Source organism: Bombus terrestris, chromosome 5, assembly GCF_910591885.1.
Source record: "Bombus terrestris chromosome 5, iyBomTerr1.2, whole genome shotgun sequence".
NCBI lineage: Eukaryota > Metazoa > Arthropoda > Insecta > Hymenoptera > Apidae > Bombus > Bombus terrestris.
In genome coordinates, this window is record NC_063273.1 from 3,354,435 (window position 1) to 3,370,586 (window position 16,152).

At 36.3% G+C, this 16,152-nt stretch overlaps 1 protein-coding gene across 5 annotated transcripts in view; it reads right to left on the minus strand.

Annotated features, from left to right (window-relative positions):
• The window catches only part of LOC100650807, a 587,269-nt gene that overhangs the window by 91,316 nt on the left and 479,801 nt on the right, over window positions 1–16,152 (minus strand). For all 5 annotated transcript variants that reach the window (XM_048405682.1, XM_048405681.1, XM_048405684.1 and 2 more), the window contains one exon: window positions 1,388–1,681. In XM_048405682.1, the coding sequence (XP_048261639.1) occupies window positions 1,388–1,681 (294 nt within the window). The remainder of the gene's footprint in view (window positions 1–1,387; window positions 1,682–16,152) is intronic.

The following is a 16,152-nucleotide window of genomic DNA, read 5'->3' on the forward strand; positions in this document are numbered from 1 at the left end:
TAATTAATTATTGGCGCGATTACAAAAGGAACCAAACGAATACTAAAACAACGCTTGCCAATAATCTCCTTATCTTATTCCAGCGTTCGTGAAATCCAATAAATCTTATTTAACGCAGACTCGCAAACGTTCTCCGCTGTGCTTTATAATTTTTGCTAGCAATTTGCCATGGAAAATATAATTAGTTGCAGCGATAACCCACAAAAGTCACGATTTAACGTTATGATCAGCGAAACCGCTGAGGAAAAATTCCAAACCTTCCACGTAATCTCCCTTTGTGGATTTTTATCCCCGAAATCTCGCATTCGTCATTACAGAAATTACCCATATAATAACCTTATTTCGAATTGAATCCGGAACCAGAACAATGAAAAACTTCTCTTTCCAAAAAGCTTCAAATTCACATTAAATTTCACGTTCACTTCTAAATTAATATAAATATCTAATAAATGAAAGTTCTCGTCAATTTTATTTGTTACAAAAAATCTTTTCACCTATTAATTTTCGCCCATTTGATCAAAGAGTTGGATTATCTGGATCATACCGACTCGCGTTAATAGAACTCTGAGAATTTAACCGAATAAACCGAAACGACCAACTTCTGAGAGCGGGAATAACAGATTAATTATCATGGACGTTTGAAAAGGGAGCTAATGTAAATTGGTAAATTATCGCAGCCAAAAAACGGTAGTTAGCAGAGAACGGATCGCTTGGACATGTTCGCTTCCATAATTTGAACACTGGCTATCGGCATTTTAACGGGTCACGCTGATTAGTTGTAATGACAAAATATATCATTAGGCACAGTACCGTCTGCTATCTCGTTAAAATGCTTTTGCGTCCGACGCGAAATATCCCGAGTAATGTATGCACTTTGCAACGTCACAATGTTCAACTGCTATTAAGTAATAGTCAACAAGATATTTCTTTGTCGCGCGTCACGTCCTGGCCAGACAGTAATTTCAACGAGTATATTGCGTATTGTCATCGACTATTATATTTATGTGTAATGTATTTTAGATTTAAAATCTTTGTACTCTTCTGAGAATTTTTTCTTGTATTTTCTTGCTTTGATATTTTCCTTGTAATTCTTACTCTGTTGATAAACGTACATTTATATATACACGCAATATCTTGAGAGCAAGTTTCTTTGACGAATAAATAAAAACGGAAGAAGTTTCGGAGAAACCTTTAAAACTTTGTGCCTAGGTTTTTCTTTCAGCTTTCTGTCGATGTTTTTGTAAACAACATACGTTCTTCTAATTGTTTAAACATTAATAAGAGTAAAGGAAATTAGTTTTCTGCTAAGATAGAGATTCACATTTATAGCGTCAATATTTAACGTAAGATGATTGAACGCGAGATAATTTTTCGAAATTTTACTCACCTGCACGTGACTCCAGACTTTGGGTTTCGGACTGGATCTTGCGTTGTTCGTTGCATTCGAACTTCCACTGTTATTCGAAACGTTTCCAGATGAAGTCGTGGACTTGACGGACGGCTTTTGCGTTTTTGGAATCTGTGCTGTGACTGTGCTTGACGAATTGTTACGTTGTTGCTGAGGCTGTTGCGCGGATGTTTGTTGCTGTTGTTGCTGTTGCGTTTGCTGCATAATCTGTTGAATAAGCTCCAATTGTTGCTTTGTGAGGCCGTCGTTACTGGCACCAGGAGACGTGGCACTCTGTAAAATATACAAAGAGAACAAAGATATCAGTAATTATTCGTGTTTCTCGGACAAATCCTACGACTATTGAATTTATCTGATTTTATTTATCTTAAAGTTATAAAAAATACAAAAAAACGTTGTTTATGAAAAAACTCAGTTAGCATTGATTTTAATAACTGTGAAGAAATAACTTTACAACAATATGTCTTAATTGCCTAGAGATAAATGAAAAACTATGAAATAGATTAAATAATTATTTAAAGAACTTATAAAACAATCGAGAAAGCGTGGATTATTTTTCTTATTTCGTTCCCGAAACTTTTCGAGTCCCTGTCTCGTTTAAAAGAGAACAGAGAAAGAATAATCCTACGGAAAAAATTTGACGATGACCTAGAAACCTTAATCGATTAAAGCTAGGTTGAAAATCTACCTGAAAATGGACAACTTCGTTTCAGTGTTTAACGATCTTTTCTAAGAAGTTCACTTCGTTCCGCATAAACGCGCGCAAATCCTTTAGAAATAACCTGACGAGAAATCTAATTGAAATTCTAGCTTTTTCAGCTTCTTTTTCTCACGTCTTTCGAATTCCTCAATTATAAATATAATTCAAATACATTGTACTGTATAAAGCGGGACGATATTCGAAGAGTCGGAATTTCGCGCAGCTACTCGATGACCAAATTTTAAACGAACGCGATCTTTATCGATCGAATGGAACGAATAATACAGAAGAGCGAGCTTTTCCCTTCTCAAGAAACTCCATTCGCCATGAACTTTAACGACCGTCGTAATATTTGCGAAAGAATCGCCCCATAATATCGATGCGCTATATAGTTGGCTTACGCACATGCACACGCCTAAACGCACGATACGTGGCCACCAAGCGAACAATGAAACTGATAGCCAACGCATATACTGGACGACGCAGCTGTGCTATGGTACACTATAGTTGTACGCATTGTTTTATAGTCGGAGATCTCGTAGTATGTGAGCTGCGTTTGTACTACCGCCAATTTCTCGAGATCGGAACCCCGTGGCGACGTGCAATGAAGGAAGATGCAAGCGAACCGCGTTATTTTATTTGGATCGAGTTATATAGAAAGAAAACAGGAAAATAAAACGTACGACCGTAATTGGATTTTGTATAGTTTTATACAAACTGCGGCAGATGTTAGTGTTAGAAAAAGTTTCCATTGGAACTATTGGATATAGAGACCAATATAAAAAAAAAAAAAAAATTGATACATTTGACATTTGTTCAACGAATTTTTCTACACCGACTGCTAGAAAAACGGAGGCAGCCGTTCCTTCTTTTTCTTTCTTTAATGGGAGCATTTTTCAAATCCGAAGATTCGGGTTTGTTGCAAAACTATCAGATTCCTGCCGCGGTAATTTATCTCCTCCAATTCTAAACTCAGGAGAAATAATATCCAGACGATAAATTCGGATAGAACGTTCCGCATGAAGTACAATAAAATGCAGGAAAAAAAAGAACGCGAGGGAGGGGAAAAAAGAACGAAAGAAGGACAATAAAAAAAAGGGTAATACAGAGAGAAAGAGAGAAAAATAGGGGAAAAGAGCGCGAGCGCCAGAGTAGACGCGTACCAACGAAAGAATGGCGGATGCGAGCAGTGGTTGTCCTGCCTGCTGATCGTTTTTCGACGACACACCATGGGAAAACCGTAGACGACGGTACGTTCACCTTTTTTGCTTTTCTCTCTTTTTCTTCTATTTCTTTTTTTCTTTTTTTTTTTTTTTTTTTTTTATTCTACTCGATGGAACGACGAATGACGAGAGCGGTAACAAAGGGACACGACGGGGGCCGGATTTCACGATTTTTAATTAAGAGACCGGTCCCATTGGGTTACCACGGACACGCCCGGCATGCCATTCGTGTCATCGCTTTCCGAACGATCCTCGGACTCGGTTTCCTGAATTATTCGGGTGTGATCGCGGAAAGGCCGGCCATTCAATGCTCCCTTCGTTCCTGTGCAAGCGTTTTGGTTATTACGGACGGCACCCAGTCGAAAAATCTCCGGACAACTGACGGCAAGCAAGAGATATGTGCGGGATATGCGCATTTATGTTACGTGGTTTCATTGATTCTGACTTGTTTGTAAGGACCAGTCGCAACGTTAATTTCGTATAGAGAGCCAGACGTATTATTTTTCAATTTGTGGATGATGTTTGCGATTAGATTGTTGCGAATATTCTCTACTTTCAATCAGCGAAATGTATATTTACATAAGGGGGATAAAATAAAAGAATGACGAAATTAAATAATATTTTAAGATTTAAAATGATAAATTATTGTATTTTAAGAGAAACCATTTTATTTATTAGACGAGAGTTAAAAAAACACTCGCAAAGTTAAATTTGTTAAAGTTTAAAACTATTCGAACACTCGGATCCAAAACGATTGAAACGATTAATTTTATTTTACCCTTTAGTCGTATTTCCAGTCAAACCATAAAGAAATAAACTAATAAAGTGCCTGGATCGCTGAATTTTCATATTCAAATTTCAATACTCTACAAACAAGCGTACGCACACTTATTTTATTACGTAAACAGCTTTCGACCCTCGCACTTTATGGCAACCACGGTGTCCAATCCAAAGCCGAAAGAAAGAAAAAAACAGCTCGGATCCAGCTGACGCGAAATAATTTCGCCACGGAGGCAGCCGCTAATCACTTTTACCCGAGCGCGACGAACATGGACCGTGGGACATCTACAGGGGGTGGCGAGCACGAATTGGAGCGTCGATTAAAATTGGATTTGTTAATTAGCACAGGGAATGTGGCGGCGCGGACGTTCCCGATCCGTCTCATACCTTATTAAACCTTCATTTCGTAATTCCCACGCTACCATTTGTCATCGCTGTAATCAGTAGCCGGTTGTTTTCCGCTGGCACCACCGCGTTTTTCTCACCCTCCGAGCTGACACAGGGTAGAACGATCGGGCAAGATATTTTACGCTACCTCGCTGCCACGTTCGTTGGCTATTGTTGCGTTACGAGAACAAATCACGGTGAATTGTTGTTCCTCTGTACGTAAAAGTTGGATTCGACTATGTAAATTTGTATATGAAGTTAGCGGAATTATTTTTCCTTCCTTGTTTGGGAAAATAATTCCAGAATTATACCTTTTGTTTGTTGTGTTTTTAATCGATTAATTGTTTCGCGATGTTGAGGAATATTTTTTAATACAGCAGAATATCTTGCAAATATGGCTGTGAAATTTGATAATATATTTAACGAGGAATTTACTGCGTTCGTTCTTTGGTAATCGTTTCCAGCTTGGTTTACTCAAATTCAGATACGTTTATTTTACGATTAACCTGTTATCCAGGAACATACAGACACAAAATTCTTATTAAAACAATAGAATTGTAATTTTCTGAAACTTATATGTTCGAAGTAAATAACTATAACATTTATGATATTGATAAAACAATTGAAAAGAACTTCAACACGAAAACTATTAAATCACTTAAAATGTTCTAAATTATATAGTATCATGTACATAATCTTATCTTTTAATTCTTTTACGTCGCTAGTAGCTCATGGAACTTAACGTGGCTATAATACAGAACGAAAGAAAATAAAAAATACCAATAAAACGAATATACGAATGTAGAAGTCAATCAGAAATAATTTTCATTGGTCCGTCGTTCTCACAAAGGTGCATAAAATAAACCCACCATATTCTTTCCCAATTAATTCGCTTTAAATCTTCCCCATGCGGTGCGAGGGTGAGCGACACAGGGCGAAACAAAACGAAACGCGCACGGTTAACTAACGTGGCCGAGTAAATATCGAATAATTATAATTAAATATTTAGGAGAAAACGCGGAGCCCTTCGGTGTATTTTATACCGTATGAAGAATTAAAGGCGTGAGATTGCATACGTTTGTAACGTACAATGTTTGTCTCCTAAATATATATCCGTACGTTTTCGATCCCCTTAATTTTCTGCTTGGAACGGAAATCGGCCGGCGTACGTTCGTTTATTGTTAATATCGGACACTTTGTGGCCGCATAAAGGCGTTGGAAAGAGACACGGCTTTCACAGAAACTCGTTTATGGCTGGAAACAAAGCGGCCCTTTACCGAGCTTTGGATCGCTATTGACTTTTTGAGATTCTGATTTCGAGCATGTTTCGAAGCAGCACAATGATATTGTGTTATTTCAATACACCGATGCACGTGCGGGGGTCGGAAAAATTTGCTGAACGATCACGATTGTTCTCGTTCAAGCGATCGTTACGTATAAATCTTTTAGGAGTGCGAAAGCCCGCTTCAATTTGAATCTTTAACGCCGTTTACTTTTGAGCGTGGTACTTCGGCGCTGAGAGCACGTGGATCATTTTTTTTCTTTGATTTTTCTATTTTGATTGTTTAAAGCTTGAAGCTGTAGATTTTGTTTCTTTGGCAGGCTTTAAGAAATAAAGATAAAAATTGTAAGATTTAGAATCTAAGAATTATTAATGAATTGTTATTAAAGAGCGATACGTGGAATTTATTTAATTGTCTGCTTACAGTTATTTATAGTTTGCACAAATCAGAATATAGTTAATAAATGCAATAAAATTAAGTAAAATACTTAAAGTCAAGAATTAGTTCAACTATTCCGAGGAATTTGGAATAAAAAAGAGAAAATGTAAAATGTTTCGACGTCTTTTAGCATCATTGAAAATTTTCCTCAATTCCTAAAGGAAAGTTTAAGATGTGTTTAGAATTGTTAGAAAATTTCTAAGCAGCAATTCTACAAATATAATTCTATCCTTCTTAAAGTAAGAATTTTTCATCTTATGCATGGTATTATTAAAAAATTGACTTGCTTCTATAACTTAGAAATTTTTCAATTTTCATCGCAAAAGTTTGACACGTTTTATACCTAGATCACACTTGCGATGCACGTACACAGAGGAAGCGACTATTTGTAATCATAACAAAGTGGCTCCAGACACGGTCCATGAGGGAAACGCATTTGTTAGCCACTAGCTCACGGATGTTCGTTCTTCACAACGCCTCTGAAAGTTCGGTGTTATCTCTTGTTGGACGAACGAGCTTCCTTGACAAATCGTCGTTTCCGACGATAGGAGTATGTCGACGAACGGCACCACTTGGACTCGTTTTCACCCTCTTGCATCTTTCTTCGTTCTTACTGCTCGTTCACCATATTCCCTATCCACGTGTGAACCAACGCTTCCTTCTTCCCATCTTCCTGTGCGATGTATCATTGACAATTACAGGCAACATTTCGTAAAATTACTCACAAGAGCGAAAATAGCAACAATTCTTGTCGAAGACGAAGACAATTGAATTTAACATACAATAGTACTTTTTAATCATACTTTTGATAAAATAAGTTATCTATATGAATTCAATTTAACGAGATATATGTATATTACTAATGAAATTGAAAATATTAAATAATTCATGACTGTACATTTTTCTATTTATGTTATTATCTATTTATTTATCTATTTATTTTATTATCTCGAATTTTGAATTTGTTAATTATGAATTTATGTAACTATCTCGAATTCACCGAGATTTATATCTTAAAATCACACAAATTACGTATCTGTTTCTTTAAATGACATCTGAATGTCTATATATTCGTACAAGAACATTTTCGATATTTCGATTCAGAATATCACGTTGCTGCAAATTCAGGTTGAAATTTCAATATTTAAAAATACCAACTTCAACAAAGAATCCATCATTTAAGCATGAAAGGCCCATTCCAAGGCTTTCATCGCGCCCGCACGCCATAGTAATTTTCGCTGCAATTATTGGCCACGATGTCTCGCATCATCTTGCCACCCTCCTTAATTCCTTCCTTCCTACCCTCGTTCGACACTTTCCAACGGCACGGCTGGCGCGTCCGCGATTTCAGAATCCATCGTGCTCACGCGAGAATCGCATTATTTTTCTGCCAGCCTCCCTCCATCTCTCACGTCGCTACCACGCTCGTTTATCATCCGCCTTTTCTCAGAGACGACCCACTTTTCTCCGGGGTGCGGCTGTCTTCCTTCCTTCCACTGTTTATGATATTTTCGCGTCTCCGTTCTATTATTTATAAGCATATACACGGATGCTTCCTCTGTTCGTTTCCGGTGTTGCTTCCGCGCGGTCCCGCAACCACCAGAGATGCTCTTTTATTTCAATTGTTCCAGAGTGAAGGAAACGCGGCGAGCTTTTAATTATTCGACCACGTTTTTTGCGCTATAGCCAATGCAATTCTCTTTACCGTTACGTCTCCTTTCTCTCTTTCTAGATTTATCTGCCACTGTGCTAGTTCTTCTGCGTGATAGCGCTAAACTTTATTTAGATGGGAATTTGGTACCGATTTAGATATGTTCGTTTACGATTAGGACAGAATTATAGTTAGAATCATATGCACTAAGCGATCACAAGGTTTTATAAAAGTGTAGTTCAATTTCTGTCACACTATAATTTCATGAATTATTAATACATTTTCTTTCGGTAAAAAAGAAACTCGTGGCAATTTGCAAATCGTGTCACATTGTTACGTATCATTACATATTTCTATAAATGAATTATATCTTACGTATATTATCCTTTTTTGCCATTAATAATTTCGTTTAAGGGAAATTTGATCAATACCAAAGCCAGATATAATCCGATCGTAACGATCATTATTAGATTACAGCATTTATAAATTCTCCAACTATGCGATATGCATGTAGAAAAGTACACAAGTTAACAGTGTTGTGCAAACATTTATGGGTATGCAGCTTAATCAATTATGTTAATTATCTAATATATTTAATAACGTGCTCGATAATGAATCACGGTGATTAATGATAGCACTAGCATATTAATATATTCATGACGTGGAAGCAAATAAACATCGATTCAACATCTGCAACGGGGAATATTTTACTTTTTAGTCCCATTCACAAGAGCATAATTATTTTTCATTTTAACAGGACGCCCTATTACTTCGACGCTGTTCGAGATTCTTGTAATTTCTTTCCTCTGGTAACTCCCTTCCGAGGCGGCCGAATAAATGCGTGGAATTTCTCACTTCCATATCCGCCCCCTTCTTTCGTGTTGTAATTTCAATAAACAGTAGTGCAGATGTTAAAATCCCCGAAGGCGGCCCGCACTTCGCGTTTTATACATCGCGCGTGCAACGTCGTTCGACGATATACAGGACGTTTCATTGATTCCGTCACGAGACATTTTCCTCGAATCTTTTCATCGATTTCAAGAGACTCGTAAATTTTGCATTAGTTACAAATACGAAGAAAATATAAATTTCTATAATATGATGTCGAGGCCAACATTAAGTATAATACAACTATAAATGCAATATAATTTTACTCTACTCAATTAACCTTACTCATTGATCGACTACTTTTAAAAATAGAATGACTCGTGTAGCTGTTGTAGAAAAATTAAGTCTTTCTTCGAATTTTCATAATGTACTTTCTATAACATACCGATAACTCATTTAAGAATTATTTCTAAACTATATAAATCTTACATTCATTTGCCTTAACAAACAATTTGGAATTCTTTAATCCTACGATACTTTGATCTCTCAAAATTAATTCGAACTTTCTAAAACGAAATGGGAGAATAAATCACGGAAATTAACGAATGTACTTTATCACGATATACTTATTATACTATATCCCGAAACACGAATAGTGAAACGACCTATACACGCGAGGGAACGTGATATCCTGAATCGAACGTAAAGTTCGCCGCGGCTGGTAGAGGCTGAAACGATCGAAGGGCTTTTCCACGAGACAGGAAATGGGAGTTTGAAAATGTATTCCAGCATGAGTGACGCGTATGTTATTGTCGGGAGACTGGCGAACGAACATCCGGTGTGCAGGTAAACGAGCACAGGGAGGCGGAGACGCGTGGAAGATGATTGCACGCGCGTTAGTTCCCTGAAAAATTTCAGTCAAGCCCACCGAGAGACACTGACGTGCCTGGTAATAGCGTTAACAGCGCTGGAAAATCAAATCCGATACAATACGAATAAGCAAGATGAATAACGACGAAGACGAAGGTTGGAGAACTAAAACGATTCGTTCTGGCTTGAATCATTTTATTTAGATTGTTGTACTTTTCGATAATTAAGAACAATAAATTTCTTTTACTTTTATATCTCCCAAAAAATTGTTAACTCGTGTTATAAAAATTCATATAAAGAAGTCAGACGCAAAAAGATGAAATAGGCTTTCTTGCAATATGTAAACACGGAAACTTCTCGTTGAAATAAAATATCCCACGGAAGGTATTCTTCTAACCCCTGCACTCGCCCTTTAAATTTCATTAAAGTTCTCGAGCGCTCAACCCTACGGCCTTGTCAGTAATAATTATAAACGAATAAACGGAAAATAGGGCTTCCAAGCCCCAACTTAGTTTTCATTTATGCACTTCCAACTTCTATTCAAACGTTAAAATTACCATATATTCAGAAAGCGCAAAGTTCCAGTCTTTAAAAGTTTCTTAAATCAATCTGTCTTTTTCAATACTTTTGCTTCGGAAAATAATTATTCTTAGAAAAATACGTATCTCGCGATTATGTACGTTTATTCGCTGTTTATTCGCGAGGCGAAAGTAGACGGCAGGTGAGAAAAGTTAGCTCTAAGTGCGTCACTTTTCGAGGAAGTGGCGTCTCTTAATCGTCTCGGGACGAAAAGGTGCAAAGACGCGAGTCAGCCAAACTTCGAAATGAAAATTGACGGAGAAAGGCGAAAATATGTGACCACGGAAGGATCTTAACACCTGCTTTCGCCAGCGACGAGGTCCCAAGGTGGCCACGATGGACTTAAACGAAATTAAAAGTACGACGTGCTTTTTTTTCTCTTCTCCAGTCTCTCCTCGACGGTCTGCCGCAGAAACTTGTCCGTCCACGCCGCTTCTATTGAAGTTTTTTTTACATCCGTCGAGATAATCTGGCTTAATTAATTTAATTCCGGAGGAGAGGCGAAGCCAGGGCCGTTTCTCCTCGACCTGATTCTCCATCTGCCACGCCACGAAACTATGGCAACCGGTTCGTTAACGAACGTTTTATTATGCGAAATACAGCTACCAGCGGATATCGAACACGCTATCGATACGAGGAGTATGGATCGCGATTGGTATCTGCGTCTTGTAATTGCATGATCCACGCTTCGACTCTCTCCCATCTTCCATGGGATTAGGTTCTCATGCTTGTTGCGTAGAGAATGAGAGGTCGAATATCCACGGTTATTTGGTGAACAGATTTTAGAAAATGAATTCTTTTTAAACGTCAAGAACTCTTTTTGTTGAATAAGCGAGGGTGGTATGTAATTGAGAAGTTTGATTTTGTGAAAGCTGAAAAACTTGAGTTTGGTATAATTTATTGGGAGAAACATTTAGGTTTCTGATTAATTACCGTATAAAAATAAGTTTTATAAATAAAATTAGTTACTTTATACTATTAACTATACATGTATACAGGAATTGTATGGGGTGTTTGAAATATCGTGCTGATTAAATTGAAGTTTTATTACGTTTCATAGTCCTAATCATCAATTTATCAATCACAATTTCCAATGTTCTAAATAATTCTCTATTTTAAATTATCATAGCGCAATAATTATCATTCATTTCTGGTTTTCACAATTTAATTTACTCCTTGGTTTTAAATTGACGCAGTAATAGACGATCGATATATTGATAACACAAACGAGTAAATTCGCGAACTCTCTTATTGAAAATGGAAAAAGAAATAATATTTATGGAAACGATGTGCAGGATAGGTCGCATTTTTTACATTCATCGGAAGATGTAGAACTGACGCAACGGACGGGATAGAAAAATTTGACCATAAAAATTCTGCCGTTCGTCAATCTAAAATTTATATCGTCCACGCGATACATTTGCGTGTGTACGTTTCAAACTAGAACAGAAAAGAGAAAAAGGAGAAAGGAAAAGGAAGAACCAGACGGAGAAAGATGATATATTTCTCGTCTTTCGAGCATTTAATACCCAAACCAACTGGCTTATCGACCTGCGAGAGATCGGCATCGTTTCACTACACAAATCGTCAAGTTTCCATGGGAATCGACAACCAGACAACTTCGTTTGTTAGTTCGTTCGCGAAACTTTTCCAGAAGTTTCATGGATGTGGTCGCGATCCTGACTATTTCTTCGTTCCCTTCTTTTAGCCAGAGGATTGTTATTGACGAAGAAATTTCAGAATTCCTATATTCTAAGCTTTCATCCTTATATACTATTTTATTCTCAATTATATAAAAATGTAATATAATTGATTATACTTTGTTCTTAATTCTATCTTTATTAGATGCAGTTTTATCGGACAAAAGTAAAGCTTCCAATACGTACGTACGAACAAATAAAGGAAAAAATCGAGAATTTATCGTAAGAAGATGTATAATTTGCATAGTACGTTTGATTCAAGTACTACTATTTGATCTCTCTCATTGACCTAATTGCCTATAACTTTATTGGTCTGTGACTTTATAATTGGTCGATCGATAGTTGAAAACATTTTACATATTCAGGTATTCTTTCTATCTATTCTACGTTAGAAAATAAACGAAATTCTAATTGCGTTACATATAACCATGTTATCTGTTTACAGAATAAATGATAGCGCTATAAAAGTTTTAGCTTGATATTTCCATAAAAATAGCGAATGAAATACCGTATTTTATTAACTCACTGAATGAAACGAAAAAAGTGTTCACCGTGATATATGAGTTTGTTCGCGTAAAATTTGTCACGAAATTGACGCAACACCCTATACATACGGTGCAACAGGGTATGCTCTGTTCGATCGACTGTCACAAGCCTAATTGCAATATCGTCAGGGGGTTGGCATTCGGGGTTGGCATTAAAGTGGAATTCCGTTTCGATTGGCTACGACGCTCAAGCGACATTTATAGATACATACACGTCTCCCTTCCTGTTTCACTTTTAATCTATCACCCTTTAATCTTTCGCTTGACCAGTTTATCCTCGAAGCATTTGAGAAATAAAAATTCCTGAAAATTTCCTGACGATATCCACCGCATTGAACTAAATTAATATTCAACAGGAATTTCATTATAGACGAATTCTCGTTCAACTGAATTCTGATTTTTTAAATAAAACGTTTATAATGGAAAGGAAGAAAACCTTATCTGTTAATACGTTGTTTTATACTTTTATACTTTTTGTAAAATTCGAACGAAGCAGGTGCCTTATAGTTTCATAACAATCATATCGTTCTACGATAAGATATAATTTACAACCGCAGTACTATAGTACGTGATTTATAAAAATCTACCTCCAACAAGGAATGAAATGAAATCGTCATTTGCAGTTTGCAAGATATAGGTGATGCATCCATTGTACGCCAGACTATGACCATTAATATATCAGTGATTAATAGCTCCGTTAAAACCATTTCTCTCAATGATAAAGTACGATCTCTCCTTTATGAAACTTAATAAATCAAAAGGTACAAAGAAAATAAAATCGAACACCTTCATAGATTTAATCACGGGTATAGTTAATATATCATATTTATGAAACCTATATACATTAAAAATTCGTTCATTAATTACAAATTCCCATTACAATCCTCTTTTAATGGAATTATACTCGAAATCCTAATACAGTGTTTAATATTTAAAAAACTCTAGCAAAACTACATTATTTCGTTTGCTTCCAATCTATAGATCATAATACACAGATTTGTATAATATACATACCAATGCATAAATACTATTTTAAGAGAATTACATTCGAATCTTTCATGTAATATCTAATACCAGTGAAACTTGGACGAGAGTACATATTTTTGTTCGTGCAATGGAATTGCAATTAATCCAAAGTGATGCAGAAATTTGTATACGCGAACGTTTGAGACAAAAACGCGAAATCTGCTTTTTCGCGCTAGCATTAATCGGATACGCGGGAACAAAGGGGTGAAGCTGCCGACAAGGGTGGAAAAAATTCATGTCCTGACTGCGAGCCAGAACGAACAATGAAATGTACATTAAACGAAGCCAATTTCTAGCCATCTTTGTTCGCAAACATTCGGATATTGCGTATTTAAAAAGAAAGCTAATTCGTTGTTTTTTGGCTACGATATTCTTCGTTCGTCGACGAGCTCGAACCGAAAAGCACGAGAAAGCTTGATAAGATCTCGACCCCGTTACGCATCGTGTTAAACCCTCGAAAAAATGTGATGGAAGATTTCCACTGCCACGAATGAATACCCGTTTTCGAACTGCGAGATGCACCAATTTTTCTCTTTGGGCCACTTGATGCCCGTGTGTGCGACCATTCGAAGAATTTACGGTAGTCAGAAAAATGTCCTCGCCTTCGTTTCTTTTCAGTGATGAAGCTAGGTTGCAGAGATTTTGTTCACGCTCGAGAAATAAAATAAATTACGAGTTGCGATACTTCTGTTTTTGAGGATGGTATTATCTTATTTTAAATATTTGATTATATTCTTTGCTTTGTTGAAACTTTTGCGTGGAAGAATGAACTCGATCGTTATCTTTGGATATCAAGCTTTTCTATTGATCTTTGAGTGCTATTAATGTTGGGCGACTGAGTGTTAAAAAGACTAGAAATTTCTGAATATTTTTATTCATTACTTTTAAATATTCTTATTATTTTTTTTTTTTTTTAGAAATTATGCGAGCATTTTAAAACCTATAATACGTCTTTATAATATGTCTTTTATTTTATAAACTGTTCATGTATGCAGGAGTAGCGCGTTAATGCCATAAAAAGCTGCAGTCGTTTCAATGCATAGACATTTTTGTTCCCTCGTCAAACATAATCCACAAAGGACAAACATCGATCGACATCGAATAATCTATTATCCTGTTGATTGAAAAATCCCATTACTCATGCATGTACTGTGAACGCGTACCACGAAGAAAATTGCAAGCTATTGAAAAACTATAATTAAAATCACTTAACACACACCTCATTGGAAAATCGTGTTATCTTTAAAACGCGCACCCCTTTTATGTTTGACTTCAAGACCATTAAACGGAGACAATTTAAAAACAACTGAAGGAGTGAGATTGAAATCACGTTCGAACGTTTCGATTTGTAGCTTTTATCGTTTTATTTTATTTCTGTCTTCAATACTTTCCTGCTTTTCACATTTCCCTCCGTCGAAATGCAATTATAAGGAAACTTTGAAACGAGACGAATCAACTTTTGAAGTAGGATATGCTAAGATTCCATAAAAGTAAAATTCAAAAATTTGATGAAACTATTAATTATTCAGAATCTAAACTTGATAAAACTTTTCATTATCTTTATAAGCATGAGGAAACGTAAGTTTTAACTTTGATCGCATTTTCTTTGCATACAATTTCAAACAGAGAATATTCAATTCTTTGGATAAACGATATCAAAGAAACTCGACCGAAAAGTCCCCTTTTCTCGAATAGCCTCGAAAGCTCTGCTGTCGGTGCTTTATACGATATAAGAAAGTGCGAGGCGTCGTTAAAAATTGTCCATTGAGTGGGAAATTTCCAAAATTGAAAAGCAAATTTTGCGGTGTGCCTCGCGTTCCGGCACGTGAAATTCGAAAGTACGAAAACTCGATAAGGTCTCGATCCGATTACACATCACATCGGCTAAAACTTTTAGGATATGGGCTTTTGTGACTTGCTTGTGTTCCCGGAGGGACAAAATCTACGCTAGAAAGCATTGCTCCTCTTTTTCGATAACCCCTTTTTCCTTCGGACAACGAAACTTCCGATCATCTCTTCGTACGGAAATCGAAGATCTTGCTCTTCGACTGATATTTGCTTGAAGTCAAAGAGACTGCTGGGAAAAGTTCGCTCTACCTTTGCCAATCGAGTCTCCGGTCGTGGAACGAACAAAATTCGAGTTAAACTTGTTACTTAAATGGAAACGAAACGTGCAATTTGATTAACTTCTTGGTAAAATTTTAATTAGTAAAAGATCAAACTGTTATGTTTTTAGTTTAATATTTTCGTTGAAAATGAAAGAAGAGTCGATGTATAATTTTTTTTTTAATGTTTGGTAGAATCTTAGCGACTCGGCAATTGCAAAACTTAAGATACATATCTCATTTAATAGAACTTTCATTCGCATAATTTACTTATTTATTGAAAAACTAGTGATACGAGGAAAGACAAGACTTTATCTCTTCAATTTGATCATTCGATTGTTGCGCTAAAATCTAAATAATTTAAATGATCAATTATCAATTATACAAGTATTTGTTTTATCCCACAAGATTTACTTACAACCATTTTTCTTTTAATGTATTTCATTCTCTGTATACTTAAGGTCCTCCTTACGTTCCAACCGAAATTTAAATTGCAAAGTGCACTTAAGACTTACACGAGAAATAACAGCATTCCCGTCCCTGCTCCTGGTATTAGACTGGTAAACGCGCTCAAAAGATCGAACCCATTGCTTGAACATTCGATCCCTCGTCCCATCGTCCAACGGGAC